The sequence below is a fragment of the Fusarium oxysporum genome, chromosome 5 (genome assembly GCF_000149955.1).
Source record: "Fusarium oxysporum f. sp. lycopersici 4287 chromosome 5, whole genome shotgun sequence".
Classification (NCBI taxonomy): domain Eukaryota; kingdom Fungi; phylum Ascomycota; class Sordariomycetes; order Hypocreales; family Nectriaceae; genus Fusarium; species Fusarium oxysporum.
Window position 1 is genome coordinate 3,227,256 of NC_030990.1, and position 17,235 is coordinate 3,244,490.

The 17,235-nt window shown below is 49.4% G+C and overlaps 10 protein-coding genes across 14 annotated transcripts; 3 read left to right on the top strand and 7 right to left on the bottom strand.

The window, feature by feature from the left end:
• Positions 1–99: 99 nt before the first annotated feature.
• Positions 100–1,922, top strand: FOXG_02108 (uncharacterized protein; the record flags this gene model as incomplete). 2 transcript variants are annotated; one of them, XM_018379395.1, is made up of 4 exons in its annotated part: positions 100–243; positions 330–487; positions 550–1,388; positions 1,438–1,922. In XM_018379395.1, exons 1-4 carry the CDS (start codon positions 199–201, stop codon positions 1,623–1,625), a joined length of 1,230 nt encoding a protein of 409 aa, XP_018235433.1. In that variant the 5' UTR covers positions 100–198. The 2 variants fall into 2 exon arrangements, with proteins under 2 accessions (XP_018235433.1, XP_018235434.1); XM_018379396.1 differs by having other exon boundaries at positions 103–243; positions 550–1,495.
• On the bottom strand, positions 1,591–2,723 carry FOXG_02109 (3-hydroxy acyl-CoA dehydratase). The gene is made up of 3 exons (XM_018379397.1): positions 2,330–2,723; positions 1,919–2,269; positions 1,591–1,869 (listed from the first exon to the last, which is right to left on the bottom strand). The coding sequence occupies exons 1-3, from the start codon at positions 2,562–2,564 to the stop codon at positions 1,784–1,786; spliced, it is 672 nt and encodes a 223-aa protein (XP_018235435.1). The 5' UTR covers positions 2,565–2,723; the 3' UTR covers positions 1,591–1,783.
• A 126-nt stretch (positions 2,724–2,849) lies between these two features.
• On the top strand, positions 2,850–6,856 carry FOXG_02112 (uncharacterized protein). 2 transcript variants are annotated; one of them, XM_018379401.1, is made up of 2 exons: positions 2,850–2,885; positions 2,953–6,856. In XM_018379401.1, the coding sequence occupies exon 2, from the start codon at positions 4,725–4,727 to the stop codon at positions 5,859–5,861; it is 1,137 nt and encodes a 378-aa protein (XP_018235437.1). In that variant the 5' UTR covers positions 2,850–2,885; positions 2,953–4,724; the 3' UTR covers positions 5,862–6,856. The 2 variants fall into 2 exon arrangements, with proteins under 2 accessions (XP_018235437.1, XP_018235436.1); XM_018379400.1 differs by having other exon boundaries at positions 2,853–4,096; positions 4,146–6,856.
• On the bottom strand, positions 3,013–4,178 carry FOXG_02110 (uncharacterized protein; the record flags this gene model as incomplete). The annotated part of the gene is made up of 4 exons (XM_018379398.1): positions 3,013–3,145; positions 3,198–3,424; positions 3,470–4,072; positions 4,134–4,178. 4 exons carry the CDS (start codon positions 4,176–4,178, stop codon positions 3,013–3,015), a joined length of 1,008 nt encoding a protein of 335 aa, XP_018235438.1.
• FOXG_02111 (uncharacterized protein) lies at positions 5,959–6,807 on the bottom strand (the record flags this gene model as incomplete). Its single annotated transcript, XM_018379399.1, has 1 exon — positions 5,959–6,807. One exon carries the CDS (start codon positions 6,805–6,807, stop codon positions 5,959–5,961), a length of 849 nt encoding a protein of 282 aa, XP_018235439.1.
• Positions 6,857–7,240: 384 nt separating the features above from the next.
• Positions 7,241–8,147, bottom strand: FOXG_18235 (uncharacterized protein). Its single transcript, XM_018398295.1, has 2 exons — positions 8,018–8,147; positions 7,241–7,956 (listed from the first exon to the last, which is right to left on the bottom strand). Exons 1-2 carry the CDS (start codon positions 8,037–8,039, stop codon positions 7,250–7,252), a joined length of 729 nt encoding a protein of 242 aa, XP_018235440.1. The 5' UTR covers positions 8,040–8,147; the 3' UTR covers positions 7,241–7,249.
• Positions 8,148–8,284: 137 nt separating this feature from the next.
• Positions 8,285–9,346, bottom strand: FOXG_02113 (uncharacterized protein; the record flags this gene model as incomplete). Its single annotated transcript, XM_018379402.1, has 3 exons — positions 9,213–9,346; positions 8,774–9,159; positions 8,285–8,719 (listed from the first exon to the last, which is right to left on the bottom strand). Exons 2-3 carry the CDS (start codon positions 9,047–9,049, stop codon positions 8,285–8,287), a joined length of 711 nt encoding a protein of 236 aa, XP_018235441.1. The 5' UTR covers positions 9,050–9,159; positions 9,213–9,346.
• A 785-nt stretch (positions 9,347–10,131) lies between these two features.
• Positions 10,132–14,269, bottom strand: FOXG_02114 (uncharacterized protein). The gene is made up of 2 exons (XM_018379403.1): positions 12,013–14,269; positions 10,132–11,963 (listed from the first exon to the last, which is right to left on the bottom strand). The coding sequence occupies exon 2, from the start codon at positions 11,475–11,477 to the stop codon at positions 10,290–10,292; it is 1,188 nt and encodes a 395-aa protein (XP_018235442.1). The 5' UTR covers positions 11,478–11,963; positions 12,013–14,269; the 3' UTR covers positions 10,132–10,289.
• Positions 14,270–14,326: 57 nt separating this feature from the next.
• On the bottom strand, positions 14,327–15,858 carry FOXG_02115 (uncharacterized protein). Its single transcript, XM_018379404.1, has one exon. It carries the CDS (start codon positions 15,474–15,476, stop codon positions 14,724–14,726), a length of 753 nt encoding a protein of 250 aa, XP_018235443.1. The 5' UTR covers positions 15,477–15,858; the 3' UTR covers positions 14,327–14,723.
• A 437-nt stretch (positions 15,859–16,295) lies between these two features.
• On the top strand, positions 16,296–17,096 carry FOXG_18236 (uncharacterized protein). 3 transcript variants are annotated; one of them, XM_018398297.1, is made up of 2 exons: positions 16,296–16,616; positions 16,693–17,096. In XM_018398297.1, the coding sequence occupies exons 1-2, from the start codon at positions 16,341–16,343 to the stop codon at positions 16,702–16,704; spliced, it is 288 nt and encodes a 95-aa protein (XP_018235445.1). In that variant the 5' UTR covers positions 16,296–16,340; the 3' UTR covers positions 16,705–17,096. The 3 variants fall into 3 exon arrangements, with proteins under 3 accessions (XP_018235445.1, XP_018235444.1, XP_018235446.1); XM_018398296.1 differs by having other exon boundaries at positions 16,719–17,096; XM_018398298.1 differs by having other exon boundaries at positions 16,398–16,637; positions 16,719–17,096.
• The last annotated feature ends 139 nt before the right edge of the window (positions 17,097–17,235 follow it).

Sequence of the window (17,235 nt, forward strand, 5' to 3'; positions counted from 1 at the left end):
GCGATAACATTCTGAGTTTGATAGTACAGTACAGGTCAGGTGTCTTGAATCTGATGCTTCCTCAACCCAGCCAGCTCAGCTCTCTGCAATAAACTTAGACTTGTCCTCATTCGCCACACCTCCGACACGCAGACAGTCTTAGCTGGACCTTCGTCGACGTCTGCTTTCCGTTAGATCGATATTGATGGACAAAACTTCATGATGAAGAAGACTCTGCTTCTTTGTTTTATTCATGGTTTCAAGGTATATACGCCCATACTGTGCCTCTACCACTCTCTGCCTCGTGTGTCGTCATAGTCAGTCTTAGCCATAATACTAATTTTCTTAAGGGCGGCGAGGACACGTTCGGCGTTGATTATCAATTCACCAAGGACCTGCGCGATTTGGTAGGGGAAGCTTTGCCAAAGGTTAATGTTGAAGTGGTTGTTTATCCCAAATATGAGACTCGTGGAGATTTGGGCAGTTGTGTGAGTCGCTTCCGCGACTGGTGAGTATTCCTTGCTGGACTGCTGCTGTTCCAAGGGCATTAGCTAAAAGTGATCGCTATAGGCTTCAGGACAAGGTCATCGACATGGAGGTCGCAGCTGGCACACCGTCGCCAACGATAGAACCTTCAGTGCGAACCATCCTCGTCGGCCATTCCATGGGTGGCATCGTGGCGGCCGAGATGCTCATCGGCTTAGCTTCTGAGAAGCCTATCTACACAGAAGACGGCATTCAAAAGTCTGAGAAACCAACTTTCAATTCCCTCATGTTTCCCTACATCCAAGGTGTTCTCGCCTTTGATACTCCTTATCTTGGCATATCTCCTGGCGTGGTAGCTCACGGTGCAGAGGATCAGTACCAAAACGCTGCGCAGGCTGTAGGTGCAATATCGCAGCTGAGCGGCCTCGGAGCATCACTCTGGGGCGCCAAAACAGCAGGCTCCCCTTCAACATCGCCCGCTCCCCCGAAGATAGCTGGAGCGCTGCCAGCTCCCTCCGCATCTGGTGGCAATTCATGGCAAAAATGGGGCAAAATGGCCATGTACGCTGGCGCAGCTGGAGCGGTAGCAGCTGGAGGTGCTGCAGCATGGATGAAACGCGACCAACTGGGTGAAGGTTGGTCTTGGGCGTCGTCGCATCTCGAATTCGTGGGATGCCTTGCTAGAGGAGAAGAACTGCGCAAACGAGTGGCGTGTCTTCTTCAGTTGCGAGAAGAGTTAGACGTGGGTTTCGCCAACTTATACACTCGTCTTGGTAAAGCAGCGCCGTCGAAACAGATTAACGTCGTTGGTACCGTACTGGGACAGGACAGGACATTCTGCAACCTTCCCAAAAAGCAGCCCGGAGGGGTGTGGATGGAAGCCATCAACAACAAGGCAACGGATGAGGCTGGAGCACATATGAGTAAGTTAAGCCGCTCGAGGGTGAATCGTTATACTGAGACTGTTTCCAGATATGTTTACGCCGAGAGAAAACCCCGGGTACAACAAATTGGCACAGGATGCCACTGAAGTGATTCGTGGGTGGTTACAGAACGGCTGGTATGAGACGAGTGCTGAAGAACCACTCCTGTTGCAAGAAGCACCATTGACTGAGGATGGTCTTTCGCCCGAGACTCCAGACGTCGAAAAGACTGTTTAACCTGCTGGATTTCTGTTTCCCTAATTAGATAGATCTACCCCTATACTATACAAATACATGAATCACATCGAGATAGTTCTTGGTTCCCCAAAGTCTTCCAGCTGTATGCTATTCAATGACATTCTTCTCTCTTCTTTTCTATACCGTCTAGATTCCTTTTATTGAGCCTTCTGACCCTGAGCTTTCAGATTTCGCATGACCTTGCGCCTCTGGCTCATCATATATGTATACAAGACATAAGATCCTATGCAAAGTTAGGGTTACAGTCACACACTCAGTCTCTTTTAGCTTACCAGGAACATAGATAGCCAAGATGGCGTAAAGTGCCCACTTATAGAGTTCGTTAATGTGGCCCGCAGGCTCGGTAGCGAACCAGATGAGGGTGCACTCGCTGAAGATTCCAATGGGGTAGAGCACAAAGAAAGTGTTGTAACGCAACCAAGTAAGAAACTTGGGCTGGTAGCCGGACAGCGAGAGAGCGAAGAAGGAATAGCGGATTATCTCGGTGACGGACCAAGCGATGAGCATGGACGAATAAAAGGGCGAGAGGGCCAGGAAGGGGAAGACGTCGACGATGGCCCAGACGAGCAGGAAACGTGAGGCGACCTGCATAAGAGTGGTCATAAGGGGAGCGCGAACGACGCCTGTGGGGGGGCATTTTATGTTAATATATACCACAATGTCAAGGAGCAGGAGAATCATACCGAGCAGCGAATGCAGCACCTCCAACCCAGCCAAAGTCTGTGTCCATTTTGTATATTGGGCCAGTATTGGGATAGACGTACTCAGGTCCATAGGCACTGACAAGCATGGCGGTGCGGCCCGAGCACAACGGACCATAGCACAGCTGAGATGAAGTTGTAGAAGATCAGATAGGCCTTGTTTGCTGCTGAAGCCTGTTTCAGGGGTCGCTTTTGCGGCCGCAGTATTGGAGGCCATTGCTGCTGAGATATGGGAGTCGGGAACTTCAAAGTCGAGCAGTAGACTACAGCTGGATCGAATGAGTGACTGCGAGTTAAAGGCAAAGTTGGAGCCTTGTGTTAGCGTGAGTGTTCACGATGGAAAACAGATGTTGAGGATGCCATTTAATAAAGAAACCTCGAAATTCCTTATCAGGCTTAGCGCCTCGGTGTTCAATGTTTTTGGTGGGGATAGCGAGTTGCCTAACCCACTGCAATCCAGATTCACATGCTAACGAATATCTACACTCTACTCTCTATGAGACAACATTATCACAATACTTCACCTCGTTGCTCTAGGGTAAGAAATTCCTTCTTGAATCATACTTTGGCTTGTCTCGTACTAATACTACGCCATTTGAATGCAGAGGTACTCTAAGAGCGAGGTCTGTGCGTGCTGACCATGATGTTCTCAACAGAGTCGACTCTCAATACGTCGCAGTCAGTCTCTGGACCAAGTAGTCACCACTATTGATACCTTCATACTTCTTATCTTTCTCCGTACCGAACGTCCCCGGAATCGCCTCAATATAGCTTCTGAAGTTGGGGTTACAAAAGTATCTGCCACCAAGTTAGTCTGACAACGCCACAGGTAAAACACTACTATACTCACGCAATGCTGTAGCGAGGTGGGTAAGATTCAGCTTGCTTCTGCGGTGGCTCAACAACTCTATGAATAGTGCTCTTGATGGTATCGTTGCTCCATCTCGCAAGCAAGTCGCCGGCATTAACGACGACTGTGCCTTCGATTGGTGTCGCATCGACAAATTGTCCTGTTGGACTCTTGACTTGGAGTCCCCCTCGAGCATCTTGGAAGAGAAGAGTGATGGATCCATAGTCCTGTTCTGGGGTTAGGGCGAAACTCGTATGATCAGGAGAACTTACGCTATGTGCACCAGCTCGAACTGTGCCTGGATTCGTTTTGAAGATATTGGACTGAACGGCTGGATAATGCAATAGCCGCAGCGTATTGTCTCCGACGTCGACAAAAGAGTCAAAGAATCTATCATCGAGCCCCATTCCAACAGCAATGGCCTTCATGACCTCCACGTGCAGTTGGCGGCACTGCTCAAAGAATCCAAGCATGTCCTTTCGAAACCCAACAAGGTCGCCGGTTTCTTCAAGCCATCTATTCGGATATCCGGGCTCATCTTCACGGCCAATCTCAAGACTCTCTTTCAAGTCCGGCAAAGCAGCACGCACTTTCTCAACCTCCTGGATATCCTTGAGCTGACTGACTTTCTCGCGCCCAGGGGCTGAATAGCCTCGGTTTGCCTCTGGAGTTGTCCAGACTACCTCCATCTTCTTCTCCAGGGGCTCATTGAAGAAGCGGGCTGATAGATTAAATGCATGCTGTAAGTCTTTGGGAAGGATGGGATGGTTTTTGAGATAGATGAATCCAGCTGTTTTGAAACCGTCAAGAATGGCATTGGCTGTTTCATTACGCTCTACGGGAGTTCCGCTGAGGAAGCGCGAGAAGTCAATGAGCTTGAAACAGGAGAGGCTTAGTTGGTAAGAGTTGCAGTCTGCTGGGCATTGGATTACTGACGGGAATTGATAGACCCTCCTTGCTCACAGCTAAACCTGAGGCCATGGCAATAGCACTCGTAGAGGGAATATAATATAGTCGAGAAGAAAAACGGATAGAAAGGAATTGCAGTATTTCAAAACAGGTTGCAAAGAAAAAGAGTCGTGGGGGATGTCTTTAAGTTTGCCGGCATCTGCTAGCTACATATACATAGGCACAACACCTCTAATACAGGCCGATAAGCGCGACGGCACATTCCTCGAGTTGGCAATTAGAAACAAAAGAGGCTTACCGGCGGCCAACGCCTGACCCCTCAACGGTTACTGATAAGCAGGTGATAGGACATCGCAAGGTTATAGTGATAACAGCCATGCGGGGTTGGTATCAATCTCAATCGCTCCCCAGTAGCATCTTATGCGTGTCTCTCAACTTGGGTAAACCGATTTGTTGATCTGCAACGTTGCTGCGGCTTGGCCCGCAAGAGCTGATAGTGAGTGTGTGCTGGCTGTGCCTCGTCCAGACATTCTAGTTTGCTTCTTTACTCACTCGGAGCTTTGTGCAATTTCCAATCTCACACTTCTACCATTGCCTCTTCTCAGAAGCCGAAAGACCATGTCGTCCTCTTCCTCCCTCGTGGTAGACATACACACACACATGTACCCTCCCTCATATATCCGAATCCTGGAATCGCGTTCCAAAATCCCCCTCGTCCGCAAGTTTTCTCAAGCACCTGATCCAAGACTCATCCTTCTGGAGGCTGAGGTCAAAGCATTGGAAGAAGCGACACAAAACCCTGAGGCAAAACCACCCGGACGGCCTCTAACGTCGCACTATGCATCACTTGCGCAAAAGTTGCACTTCATGGATACGCACAAGATTGATATATCTGTCATATCCCTAGCGAACCCGTGGCTAGACTTTCTAAGCCCTTCAGAGTCCGGCGCAATCGCGCAGTCCGTCAATGAAGAATTCTCGCGCATGTGCAGCGACAACCCTGGAAGACTCTTTTTCTTCGGAACACTTCCTTTGACAGCAGCTCTCGAGACTGTGCTGGCCTCTATAGAGCATCTTCGGATCCTCAGATACTGCCGTGGGGTCATCCTGGGCACTTCAGGGCTCGGGAAGGGCCTAGACGACCCTGATCTTCTCCCCATCTTCGAGGCTCTCGCAACAACAGGACTAACTGTTTTCCTACATCCTCACTACGGTCTCCCGAATGATGTCTGGGGACCTCGAGCGAGCGCCGAATACGGCCATGTGCTTCCCTTGGCCCTCGGTTTCCCTATGGAGACAACAATCGCCGTCGCCAGGATGTACTTGGCTGGTGTTTTCGACAAAGTCCCAGAACTGCGCATGATCCTCGCTCACAGTGGTGGAACCCTGCCTTTCCTCGCTGGCAGGATCGAAAGCTGCATCGCGCATGACGGGCAGCTGCTTCGTGAAGGCAAGCTAACCAAGGACCGCCGAACAGTGTGGGAGGTGTTGAGGGAGCAGGTTTATCTTGATGCTGTTATTTACTCAGAAGTTGGGCTCAAGGCGGCTGTCCAAGCTAGCGGTGCTGATAGGCTTATGTTTGGCACAGATCACCCCTTCTTTCCACCACTTACGACTGATGAACAGGGGGAATGGGAGAGCGTGAGCCTGAACGCAGAGGCCGTTGCTCTTGCAGTAGGACAGGATACAGGGGACTTCAAGAACGTTATGGGGATGAACGCTGTCAAAATATTGCGGCTCGACGCAGAATCGTGATTCTAGGGGCATGTATTAGCGCGAGATAAAACACCCCTTGTGTATAGACATAGCTACCAACCTTATTCCGTGTCCTTTCTCTAAAAGACTTTCCCAGTTACGAAACAGATGTATGCTCCGCAAATCGAACCTCAGCCTGGTGTATCCTCGTTTTGGCATCCAGTAGACCTTGCTCCGCTTGTTGGTACTCTTCAGGGGTCGCTTCTTTCTGCCGTAAATTCCTGACTGCCTGAACCGCGCGGAGTTTGTCGCAAACAAGCTCCCAGTAAAACTTTTGTTCAGTACCGAAGTCAACCGGGAAATCGCCTGGTACATCCATGACACCATTGATCGGTCCAGATGCAGGCTTGCCGTCTGCAGCCTCCGCGGCCCTTCGTGACTTGCGCAGAAACTTCTCTCTCGCCTCGTCCTGTTTCTTCTTCTCTTTCTTCTCCTTCAGTCGTCGGCGTGCTTCCGCAAGGTCTTCGACTTCTTGCGCAGCAGCGGCTTGGCGCCTTTCCTCCTCCTCGCGCATGCGTCTCTGTTCAACCAATCGTGACCTCTCCTTCTCGATCTCTTGCTTCTCCCGCTGCTCCTTTTCCTCTCTCTGTACCTTCCAAGCATTCTCTCGCGCCTCGAGGTCGTCAACGAAAGCCTTGCGCTGCTTGTCCATGGTCTCGCGCTCTTGTTTTCGTAGCAGGGCAGCCTTGATGGCGCCGTCGTAAGCGCCGCGCGCCCCTGGCTCGGATAGGATGTCGCGGGCGCGTTCGAAAAGCTGCCATTTTTCCGCATCGAAGTTGTCGCCTGCTTTGTCGGGATGGTATTTCAGAGATCGCTTGCGCCATGCGCGATGGATGTCTTCCTTTGGTGTTAGGGCATCGATGCCGAGAAGTTCATAGAGGTCTACATCTTTGGAAGCATATTCTTGAGCGAACTGCAGCAAATCGGCGGCTTTTGTGTCAGACATATTGAGCCTGCTGGATCATATGTTGCTCGTAAATAACTGTTCGAGTGTGTGGAGAAAGGCAGAAGCTTAGACAATAGACAGGCTTGGTTGAAGAATCACGAAAGCACGTGACCTCAGAACCATGAAGCCTTTGAGATGGGACTGTATTTGATAAAAGACTATTAAGATGGATGAACATCTTGTGTCTCAAACAATCCACTTATTATGACTGACTTTCCAAATGCGAGGCGTTGGCGCCTCGTATGGCCCAAAATATATACCCATCCTAAGCGTCAGAAGACTTGCTAAGGTCTTAGACCTGGGTGAGAAAATAAACTCTTCAGAGGGTATGCTAAACTCATCATAAGATATCATAAAATATTATAATATTATCTAAGTCTTTTCACCCCTTAGGACTTAGTCAGAGGTTTTCTGCCACCTCCTAGCCATCAAGCCAGAGCCTTCAACTATTTATCGTGTCCGCAAAATGATACACATTCGGTGATCCTGCTGACAAGTTGAGTAAGTATCGTTCATAGGGTCCTAAAGGCTCTTCAACCATTATTCGTTGTCTTGTCTCTTTGGGGCCATCACTCTCGTTGCCGACGTATTCCCAAACCCATCGCCCCTTCGACCAATCGTTAGGATGGCCCATATGATCTTTTCCACCTTTCGGACACCAACCAGGCTGGAATGGAACTGGATCGCTATATTTCTCCTGCGTTCGTTTGAGTTTCCAGTTACTGAGCAAAGCAGGGCAGTCCCAGACGTGCTCATCATTCAAGCCGAGACCTTTGCAGGCAAGCCTGATTCGTACGGAGCTGTGTATTCGCTCGTTTGTATCAAGAAGGTATCTTGACTTATCGCATTTCGATTGGCGGTCAGTTGGTCTATACAGACCTGGTGTACGAACTGTTTGGCCAGAGAGTTTGTAGAGGAGGCCTGGAGCCTTACTTATTGTCCCCAGTCCCCAAGGCCTAAATGGGCGGTTGTTCTCGTAGATTGGGTTTATTGCCCACTGGCGCTTCTTTGTTTTCTCTCTCCTCTTCCTCGACTTTATGCTAAGTTTTGAGGGGGTTTTGTGGTAGAATTTGAAGTTCTGGAAGAAGCATCGTTCCAGTGCAGGGAGGTCGAACTCAACCCCAATGGAAGCCAGTTGGTCCATCATCCCTATTTCCAAGTCAGTGTCTAAGTACAAGGTAGTTTGGCTTAAGCTGCAAGGAATCCTCACATGCAAGTGTGATGTTTGACATGCCCTGATCTTCCCATCCGCCACCACAGTTACCATGGTTCCCAGGAAACCATACCTGCCTGAGATCTGTTGTGTATTTGTTCTCCGGGAGCCTCTCCCAGACCGCTGGTGTGAAGGGGGGTCTTGTTTCATCCAGGGCGAGGGCCTGGAACGCATGTTCGATTCTATCTGACAGATTTGTGTCATGCCACTTAAACGTACGAAGCTGGTCAGCAACCCGAGTTCTTGAAGATTTGGAGGTGAGACTTATTCGTCATTGTCGGCACGAATTCCCAGTTTCTCCAGCCATAAAACTCTAGGAATTCCGAGGCTACCCACGGTATCCCAGACGCCCACTGCTTTAATGGTGATGATGTCGCCTTGTCCTTCACTCCGCCTCACACGAGTGTAGCCGAGTTGCTCCAAGCGAGCCCTGTAAACGTCTGCAGCGTCCTTCCCTTTGGGTTTATTAGGGAATGGAATGTTAGGGAAGGGATCTTCATAATCATCGTCCATCCAATGCTGCATATCTTTGAAGATAGGATAGAAGAACTCAACACCTTCCCGCGTGAGTAGGCCTAGATTGCCAATCATGCCTGCCACAGAACGGACTGTAAAGGCACCTCGGGAGAAACCAACAAGTATTATTTCATCGCCATCCATATAGTTGGAACATAAAAACGAATATGTCTCCCGCATACGCTAGAAGAAACGGTCAGCCAATATCCTTCATACCGATACTCCGACAACCCTCACCTCTGCGAGTCCCATACCAAAGGCACCGCCAGTAATACTATCGAGTACGTTGCTACCTGTACCAACGCCTGACTCATAGTTGACAACTTGAAGCTTGCCATCGCTGCACCTCTTCTCAAAGCAACGGGATATTCGAGTAACGTTAGAAGGTATCTGAAGAGAGCCTTCTTTTCTTAGCAAGCCGGCTTCTTCGTAGCCATTGTCACTATCCATCCAGGTGCCATCGCAACAAGCGATCAACCGCTTGATGGTCTTAGGGGTAGTTTCTGTAGCCATGGTAGAGATACAATCTCCCGCGGGACGTGCGTTTCAGACGTCAAGAAAATAATGAGATGGTATTCGTTAAACGATGGTTACGATGTAGAAGTTCAGTGCGGCAGCTTCGACTATTAAATAAGTCCAGAACGGCATAAAACAATGATGAAGGCTGAAGACTCACAAATGCATCACCGAGCCGTCAAATGTCAGCTCCTGAGAACTTTGCCATCCATGAGATAAATTAAGCGACAGGCCAAGACTATCCCCGGTCTCAACCACAGGGCTGAGGCTCGCGAGATTACATAGTGTACAGTCAGACGACGATCCAAGTGTTAATTCCATCCTTCCAGTAAGCCAAGGTCGCAGCAAAAGTACTCAATTCGAGGTCGCTGGTTTAATTCAATTGCAAGACTAATCAAAGTCCGCGAATGGGCTCTTGCAACCCAGCCCTTGTTGTATAGAGACATGGCAAAGTTGGGGTCCGCAGCAATGCAAGCTGTTGCTTACTGCCTGTTTACCTGCTAAAGAGGGCAAACACAGCGACTTGAGCCCCTTGTCCAACAAGACACCGATCCACATAATGCGTAAGGGCTAATTTGCTGCGTATTTTCAGTGGTCAACTTCGCAATGATCTTGTCCCTGAGTCTATGACAGACTAGCCCAGGTGAGCCTTCTCACTGGCTAATATAACCTCAATCCTTACTCTCGTTGGTCAGCATCGTTCAGTTTTCGCTCCAACTCGAATTCTGTGCATAGCCACGATACCCTGAAAGAAACACTGTAGCCTTAAAGTGCGATGATCAATTCAAGGGCTCATGACTGGTGGCAGTGTGAGCTTGCGCCATGCCTCACAACTTTGTATACTTACCTATATTGGGACATGGAATCAACGTCCTACACGGACCAGTACATTTACTCCAAAGTGAACTCACCTCTGAAGGCTATCATGGAATACCTTCCAACGGATTGGTTCGGCCGTTGCCTTGTCCAGGAAACGTAGTTAGGAGGATCGCATGATCCGATTATTCCGCCGTACTACTGTAATAATATGATACTATCGTGGACCGTCTTTTCATGGCAAGGTGTAATCACTGACAAGGGCTCTGTCTCAAGAACAAGGTACAGTTTGGCGATGAGCCAAGCGCTTGATAAAAACAAAGAAAGAATCTTAGTGAATATATTCAGATCTGCCTCTATCTGAGACATATAAGTATTGTATTTATACAGTATTTTACAGCACAACTTCATGTTTACTGCTCTACTTTTCATTTCTCTGATTCTCAGCATCGAGCCCTCCTCTCAACCAATCCGGCACAAAAGCTTTAACCTTTACTCTATTGCGGCTTTCCTCCTCGCCCCAATCTAGCACAAACTCGTCCTCGGGGTTGAAAGCTCCCGACGCCGCATCTCCCGGCAGTGTCACATCAGTCATGATCTCGAGGCGGCACAGCCCGAGCCCAATGTTTCCCACACCCTTGAGCCACTTGCCGGCGCTTCGACCTCTTTTCTCAAATCGTCCGATACTTGTGTCTCGTGGTATCATGTCTGCGGTCACACTCTCGAGAGAAGACGTTGTATCGTCTGCGTGATACTGAAGTGTTGTCGGCGGTGCATGCTCCTTTTCGTAGACTACACAGGGCAGAATTCGTTTGCGAACTACACCACGATGTCTAGTGCGGATTGTAAGTTCCTGACCAACATAGCAGCCTTTGTGGAAATCGATTCCTTTCATAATATCCATATTCGTTTCCTGAGGAAGAGCATGCTCTCGAGATATTTCATCTTGACCTTCGGGAATACCATTTAGGTATCTTCGTATTGTGTAAGCTTCCTGAGTGCTTGGTTCGAGATCGATCTGGGGAGGGTGCTGATCCAGTTGCAGTAGCCGATATCCCAGACCAGGGGCTCTTGGATCCTGAAGAGAAAAGTTGGCCGACTTGACGATTGAGCTAGAGTTCGCAGAATTTGAGTCATCCCACGCATGCCAAACTGTCGCCTCATCATTTTCCAATAAGCGAACGGCTAGCTTTGCTCTGAGCTTGTAACGCTTAATATGTTTCGCGAGCGTTGATGCTTGGTCTGCATCAACTTCAATCAGATACCCTGGCTCCTCGGCCGAAGCTCCCGAAGTATTGTGATTTGGGTAGATGAACACATCGTAGAGTACTCTGCCAGTCGCAGTCAGGAAAGCAGCATAGAACCCATCACTCCTCGGTTTTCCATCCTCCGTGATCACGTTGGCAGTCACAATTCCCTGCAGAAACTTTGCTGAGTCTGGGCCGGTGACGGATATGAGCCTTCGTGAAGTCAACGATGTGTATCCGGAAAGAGGCGGTGGGGGAGGAGAAAGCGAAGTCGCGAATTGGCGCCGTTGCAGCCGGTAAGTACGGCATATGAGGCCCGGAGAAAGATCGTGAGCGAGTGCTTGCCTCGGGAGAAGTCGCATGTTGGCGAGTGTGCGGTTTTATCAAGACGTCGACTTGTTTTACACTGAGAAGGCCATTGATTTGATCGACGAAAAGCTACACAATGACGTACTGACAACGCTTGGTCCGTGCATTTGACTCACTCACGGACTTCGGACTTTGGCAATCCACGAGAACAAGATCTACATTCTAATCCCCCAAGTCCGAAGTTTATTATGCGGAGGAGTTTACTGCTTATCCTTATTCCCGAGCTTCAGTCGGTATGGACTTTAAATATCATTAACTAATGGCCATCAACTAACATCGTGGGTGTATCGTCAGAGTGGTCAGCATTAGCCATGAACAACTTAGGTGGTCAGCAATACCTACAAGAACTCTGAGATCAGCAATTGAATTAATAGCCAAGAGATGGTGCTTAGATGATGCCCCACGTTGTGATTATTGTATCTGTTCAAAACATATCGTGAATGCTAGCCCGTTGACTGGCTAGCCCCATACCGAGTCGTCTCCCAGTACGTCAGCAGCTCACCCTCAAACTGGTAATAGATAACATACAAGTAGTGTGCTGTGGTGATCAGCAGACCCCTATGTTAGACTCAGCGTTAACTAGTCAAGCTTATCAGAACCGCCTGGCTTGCTCCCGTAATCCCGATAACAGAAGGCCTATTACCTAGGTGTTTCGGCATGAGATCAAGTCCATCTCGGTCACACAGGCCACTTCCCCGGACTCGTCTAAATCCCAGCGGCCTGACACCTGAAAAGCCAATGGGACGCGTTCCTGATGTCCGATTTCCGGCCCGGGATTGCTCGGAGTGGAAAGCGGAAAGATGTGGGCCATTTTCAGGTCCTGTGACCGACCAACGCCGGCCGATACGACGCCGTGGCTCCAATAATGTCCGTATCGGACCTTGTGTGAATTTTATCGATAGGTGGGCTTGCCTGGCTTGCGCAAGAGTTACAGATTTGATACAGAGAACGCGCAATATAGACCCAGAAAACGCATAAGGTTCCATGAAGAATCTATGTGTTGAAAGATTGCGTGTATGTGACGAGTTCACCATTCTCTCATTCGATCCTCGCATTCTGATACTGAGTATTGGAGCATACGCGTATGCGTAACGAGCGATAATGAGCGATAACCAGTGAACAGGGGCCTATCTGGTCTTATCAATCTCATGATCTGTGATCTTCCATCTAACCCCGGTTTCCCCCCCCAAACTCCTTCTAGAGATCGACTTTTAGCTCAACGGACGATGCTTCCGAACACGAAGGCTCAAGCTTCCCCTTCCTTCTCAGCTACGTGGTTATTGTTAAGGAGACCGTGCATAATCATACATAATGCCATGGCAAAAGGTCCAGACACTTCGCTTAAGCATGAAGCAGTCAATTCTCCTTTACCGCCTCTATCAAGCCAGTAAGGGGCTAGCTGAGCACATTCATTCGCAAACTGAGTCGATAAAGGTGCATAGTACGTGCTTGAAACCTTACTCCTGTACGATGTCCTGTCCAGTGCTGTCCTGCCAGGTCAGCCGTCGGTGAGAGGCCCAGAAGCGGTCAGCTCAGCTTGCTTGAGCAAGACACGCCCTGGGCCCTTGCATGGTGAATGGTATGTACCTGAGATTATGGGGCCGCGAGCCTCTCGGCTAAGAAAGCCAAGAAGGCAACGAGAGGCTATTAGTGGGTAATGAGATCGAGTGGCTGGGAAACGTGTTCATGAATTTAAGGAATAAGAAAGAAAACTCGCGTCCCTTCTTTCCCAGGTCCGCCTCATCGTGATCCATCGGACAGGAGAATTCATATGAATTGGGCGTCTTGTCTCTGCCTAAGTAATGGAGCCCTGACCCGTCAGTACGTAAGGTTTTAAAGATTTCAACTCCAAAGCGGAGACGACCCGCGCACGCAAATTTTGTGCATGGTTCTATCCTTGTTCACGATTGAGCTGTCTATGTCGACTTTTCGTAAAATATTTGAAAAGTCTGAAGAAAACCACCACCTGTGGAACGCTGGATCCAGTTGGACCCATTTGAGGCTCGATGCGGCGATGGCTTGGTGGGGGATGATGAAAAACTACTGTTAGTGGAAGATCGAAGCATACATAAAAAGATCGTAATATTGGGCATTGAATGACTCCTCAGGGATATGTTCTGATAGTTCTGCCAAGCCTGTATTCGTAAGTCCTTCTCCTTCAGCCAAGGGATGGAAATGGCGGGCGGGCTATGCGGCCTGGGCGGTTTCGTTCGTCTGTAATTTTTGCCTGGGCTTTTTTCTTTTTGTTGTCATCACGGGCCATGCTTCTGCGCCCTGGCGTCGTCGTTTCCAGCCATCGGGGCTTGGTAATGTCCGCTGATAGTCATTGTCATGATTGATGTCAAACGAGCCTTTCTTCGACTACTGCTATGTCGCTGACATAGCAAGAATGGAGAATTGAATGTCTCCGCTGACAAAACTCCGACCGTTATAGACGCCCCAATGTGTACAGTTCATGTATCGTGATTGGGTATCACAAACCCTGATGGTTGGGACGTCAAGGTCTTTGGTGATGGGCGGGCCTGGCTGATGAATCATTCACCGCAATCGAAGGAAAAAATCTATAGAGCAAAAGGGGCGTGCATTGGAGGAGTCGGTGTAGCACTGCCAAGATTCCGCACGCCCTTGACGGGTCTCACGGGCACCGCCTGTTGGTCCAAAGACACCCCGATCGGACTTGGGCTTGCGACCGATCCCGATACTCTCAGTTATCACGAAATTTTTACCGCTGATAAGGATATCAGCCGGCGAGTATGGCGTCAACGCCGGTTACCATGAGATAGCCGGCTGCTGACCGAGGCATAGCATAGTATGGTTCACAGTTTGCAAGGAGATTCAAGAATGATATGATAGTTTTGAATGTTTTTCTTATTTATTTTTTTGGGCTAATGAAAGCCTCTTTTGCTGAGCTATCTACCATTGGGACGAAGCCTATCGAAGGCTGCCACTCAACCGTATTGCCGGGAGCGGCACCCAATCATGATAATATCCAATTCCCATCTGTCTGGTACAGTCCCTTCTTTGTCCTTCGTAGAGTGGTGAAATCCTTCTTTGTAATAACACAATGAAATCCGTAAAGTCATATCCTTTGTAACTAAAAGAAAATGCAAAAATGCTTTTTGTTGTATCCAAATCCGTGTGGTATCCCTTTGTATAGTAAACGCCATGCAATGCCGCCATCGCTTTGTATATGAAACAAGTCGCTAAAATCACAAATCAATCATCGAATGAGTTCCCGCTTAGTAGACCGAGATGGCCGACACAAGCCTCGCAGGGTTTCGAGGTGGCAGGTAGTACTCCTCATCGTAGAGTGAATTGGATTCTTGTTCTTGTTGCGACTGCTCCTTAACATCCTTCTCGTCGAAGGTGAGGATGGACTGAGGGGGCGATGGAGGCATTGAGTCATCGTCAGATGAATCTGAGTCGTGGTCGACAAGCTCGGGTGGTGAGTTTGAGTGAGATGGTGTTCGAACAAGCTCTAGCTGAGCGTAGTCCTCCTCAAGATCATCCTCCTCCATGTCTTCGTCGAGCTCGATGTGTGTGATTCGGGGGCTCATGGGCTTGACGGGAAGAGAAGTGCTGGTCATCTCGACGTCGTCATCCTCTGAATCGTAGTCGTCGGAATCCGAAGAGTCTGAGTCGTAGTCATCCTCATCCTCTTCTTCGACGATGTTGTCGGCCCACTGCACCCTTCGTTCTTGCTGGGCATTGGTTGCTCCTCGGACAGATTGGTTGAACCATCGTTCTTGTTCTCGCTCGGCATCGGCAAGCTCGAGCATCAGAGAATCGAGGAGATTGGCGTGACCGACAAGCAGGCGGAGGTCATGATCGGGCTGAGCAGCCTCGCGAGAGAGCTTGGCTCGAGCCTTGTGGGCGAGGTAGTAAGTTTGTGTGATAGACATGTTCTTCTTGAGTGTAGACTGTCGGAGAGAAGAAGTCTTAGAGGCAGTTGGCCTATGAATAGAAGTGGTGGTTGTTGTTGTAGTCGACATGTTGAAAAAGAGGACCCAGATAAGGTAGGGGTCTTTGTCCTATGTATATAATGGCGGTTTGATGTTGTGAGTCAAGGCAGCGATCCCGATTGCGGCAGGCTTGAAGTTAGCGCAGGGATGTCGGCTGTGGTGACAATGACTTGTGGGATTAGGTGATAAGGTGCTAGTCGAGTCCGTGTGTTTGTCTGAGAGGACTGTGGAGATAGTTGACCTTGATAGAAGCTTTTGAGGCTGATTAGTAGTTGTTGTGATGATGTTGTGTTTATCTGATTGATGTTGTGGGAGAAATGGATCTTGGAACGGGGGGGATCCGAATCTTTTAACTCCAGTGATCCTTTACGGACTTTTCATGTTGTCTCACGGGTGTGGCATGGGATTATGAGTTATGCCCGACACGCCGCTAAGCGGACTTTGCGCACGCGGACCCGAGGAGTGCGAGAAATGTCCACAGTCCCCATTGCAAAGCAAGGGCCAAGGTTCGAAGGGTGTGTGGCTTAGTGATGATTGACATGGATATGGGTGTGTGTGGACGGATGACTCTTAGACACCGCGAAGCCGCGAAGCTTAGAAAGATCCACCCAAAAGGCTCCCACGGCACATCGATTTGCACATGGCCCCTGTACCTTTCTGTCGTTTACTGGATGACATGACTGACACGACACGTCTCTGTCTCTGTCTCCATCCGGCAGCGAAACATCCCCGTCCGCGGCCCCGATGTAGCGGGCGGACGTTACGGAAGTCCATGTCAATCCTCGGGCTTGGGTACCTCGGTCAGGCCGCTACTTGACGGCCCCAGCACAGGTATCTCTTGTCTGATGTGTACCCGAACTGGGCAGGCGGAGGTTCACTGCCCTGGATTCTTCCATGCCCGTGTCCCTCAATTCTTTGTTAGAGTTGTCGCAGCGACTGCATCTTCCGGCTATCAATACCGGCTTACAGTACCAATCTCAGTCTTACTGGCAGTCTTACATGGTAGCAACTGTAATCCTCTCCTCAATGGCGCAACAAGCCCATTACTTTCACCATAACTCAGATCGAAACATGCTCAACTGTAAGGTCAGCACTGCCAGCACACGCATCGAGTCGCAATCTCGCACAGGGCTGGCGTGGGCGATTCATAATCGCAGGCTGGTTTTCGAGGTCCGTAAGCAGCCTGCAAATGTGTGTTTGATTAGAAACCCGGTGCCATTAGCGTTGACTCTTCAGCCTACCACAGTCGTTAATCTGACCATGTCCGTCTAGCTCCGCCAGAACCACGACAAATCCGAGGATGGATTTGCAAGCCTGCTCTTCAGGAACCTTACCTAAGGCAGATGCATTTCTCAGCATTGAGCGAACCTTATTCGTTCTTTGCGCCCTGTCGGTGTCGCGATCATCTCTGACTCCGATACGGCGATGACTCTTGCTGCAGAATCGATTTCCTAGATGGGATAGGCAGAGATCAAGGTGTGACGCTGATTTACAAACGCTGCATGCTGGCTCAGCAACAACATACTGACACGGACGGGAATTTGTATTATCTCCATGCATCCATCAAGACCAAATCCAAGACAACCTCTTGCATCCCGTGCCTCCATCTAAGAGTTGAGTTCCCGTCACGATGATAGGGAGGATGACCTCCATTTTTTCCAATCCCCCTACAGTGAAGGCCCGCTAGGCCCAGCCCAGTTCAATTGGATGCTTATGAATCGGCGACTCGCCAAAACTAAATTCGTAACGACTGTTTGAGTATGCTCCGCGTCAATGTTGGCGAGTTTCA

Bases quoted from the DNA above. Each gene is read 5' to 3' on its own strand.
- FOXG_02115 (XM_018379404.1), bottom strand. From the start codon at position 15,476: ATGTCGACTACAACAACAACCACCACTTCTATTCATAGGCCAACTGCC.
- FOXG_18236 (XM_018398296.1), top strand. From the start codon at position 16,341: ATGCCCGTGTCCCTCAATTCTTTGTTAGAGTTGTCGCAGCGACTGCAT. The intron at 16,617-16,718 runs GTCCGTAAGCAG...ATGTCCGTCTAG, and splicing joins ATCGCAGGCTGGTTTTCGAG to CTCCGCCAGAACCACGACAA.
- FOXG_02109 (XM_018379397.1), bottom strand. From the start codon at position 2,564: ATGGCCTCCAATACTGCGGCCGCAAAAGCGACCCCTGAAACAGGCTTC. The intron at 2,270-2,329 runs GTATGATTCTCC...GCCCCCCCACAG, and splicing joins GGTGCTGCATTCGCTGCTCG to GCGTCGTTCGCGCTCCCCTT. The intron at 1,870-1,918 runs GTAAGCTAAAAG...AACTTTGCATAG, and splicing joins CTTGGCTATCTATGTTCCTG to GATCTTATGTCTTGTATACA.
- FOXG_02112 (XM_018379401.1), top strand. From the start codon at position 4,725: ATGTCGTCCTCTTCCTCCCTCGTGGTAGACATACACACACACATGTAC.
- FOXG_18235 (XM_018398295.1), bottom strand. From the start codon at position 8,039: ATGTCAAACATCACACTTGCAT. The intron at 7,957-8,017 runs GTGAGGATTCCT...ACTTGGAAATAG, and splicing joins GTCAAACATCACACTTGCAT to GGATGATGGACCAACTGGCT.
- FOXG_02114 (XM_018379403.1), bottom strand. From the start codon at position 11,477: ATGCGACTTCTCCCGAGGCAAGCACTCGCTCACGATCTTTCTCCGGGC.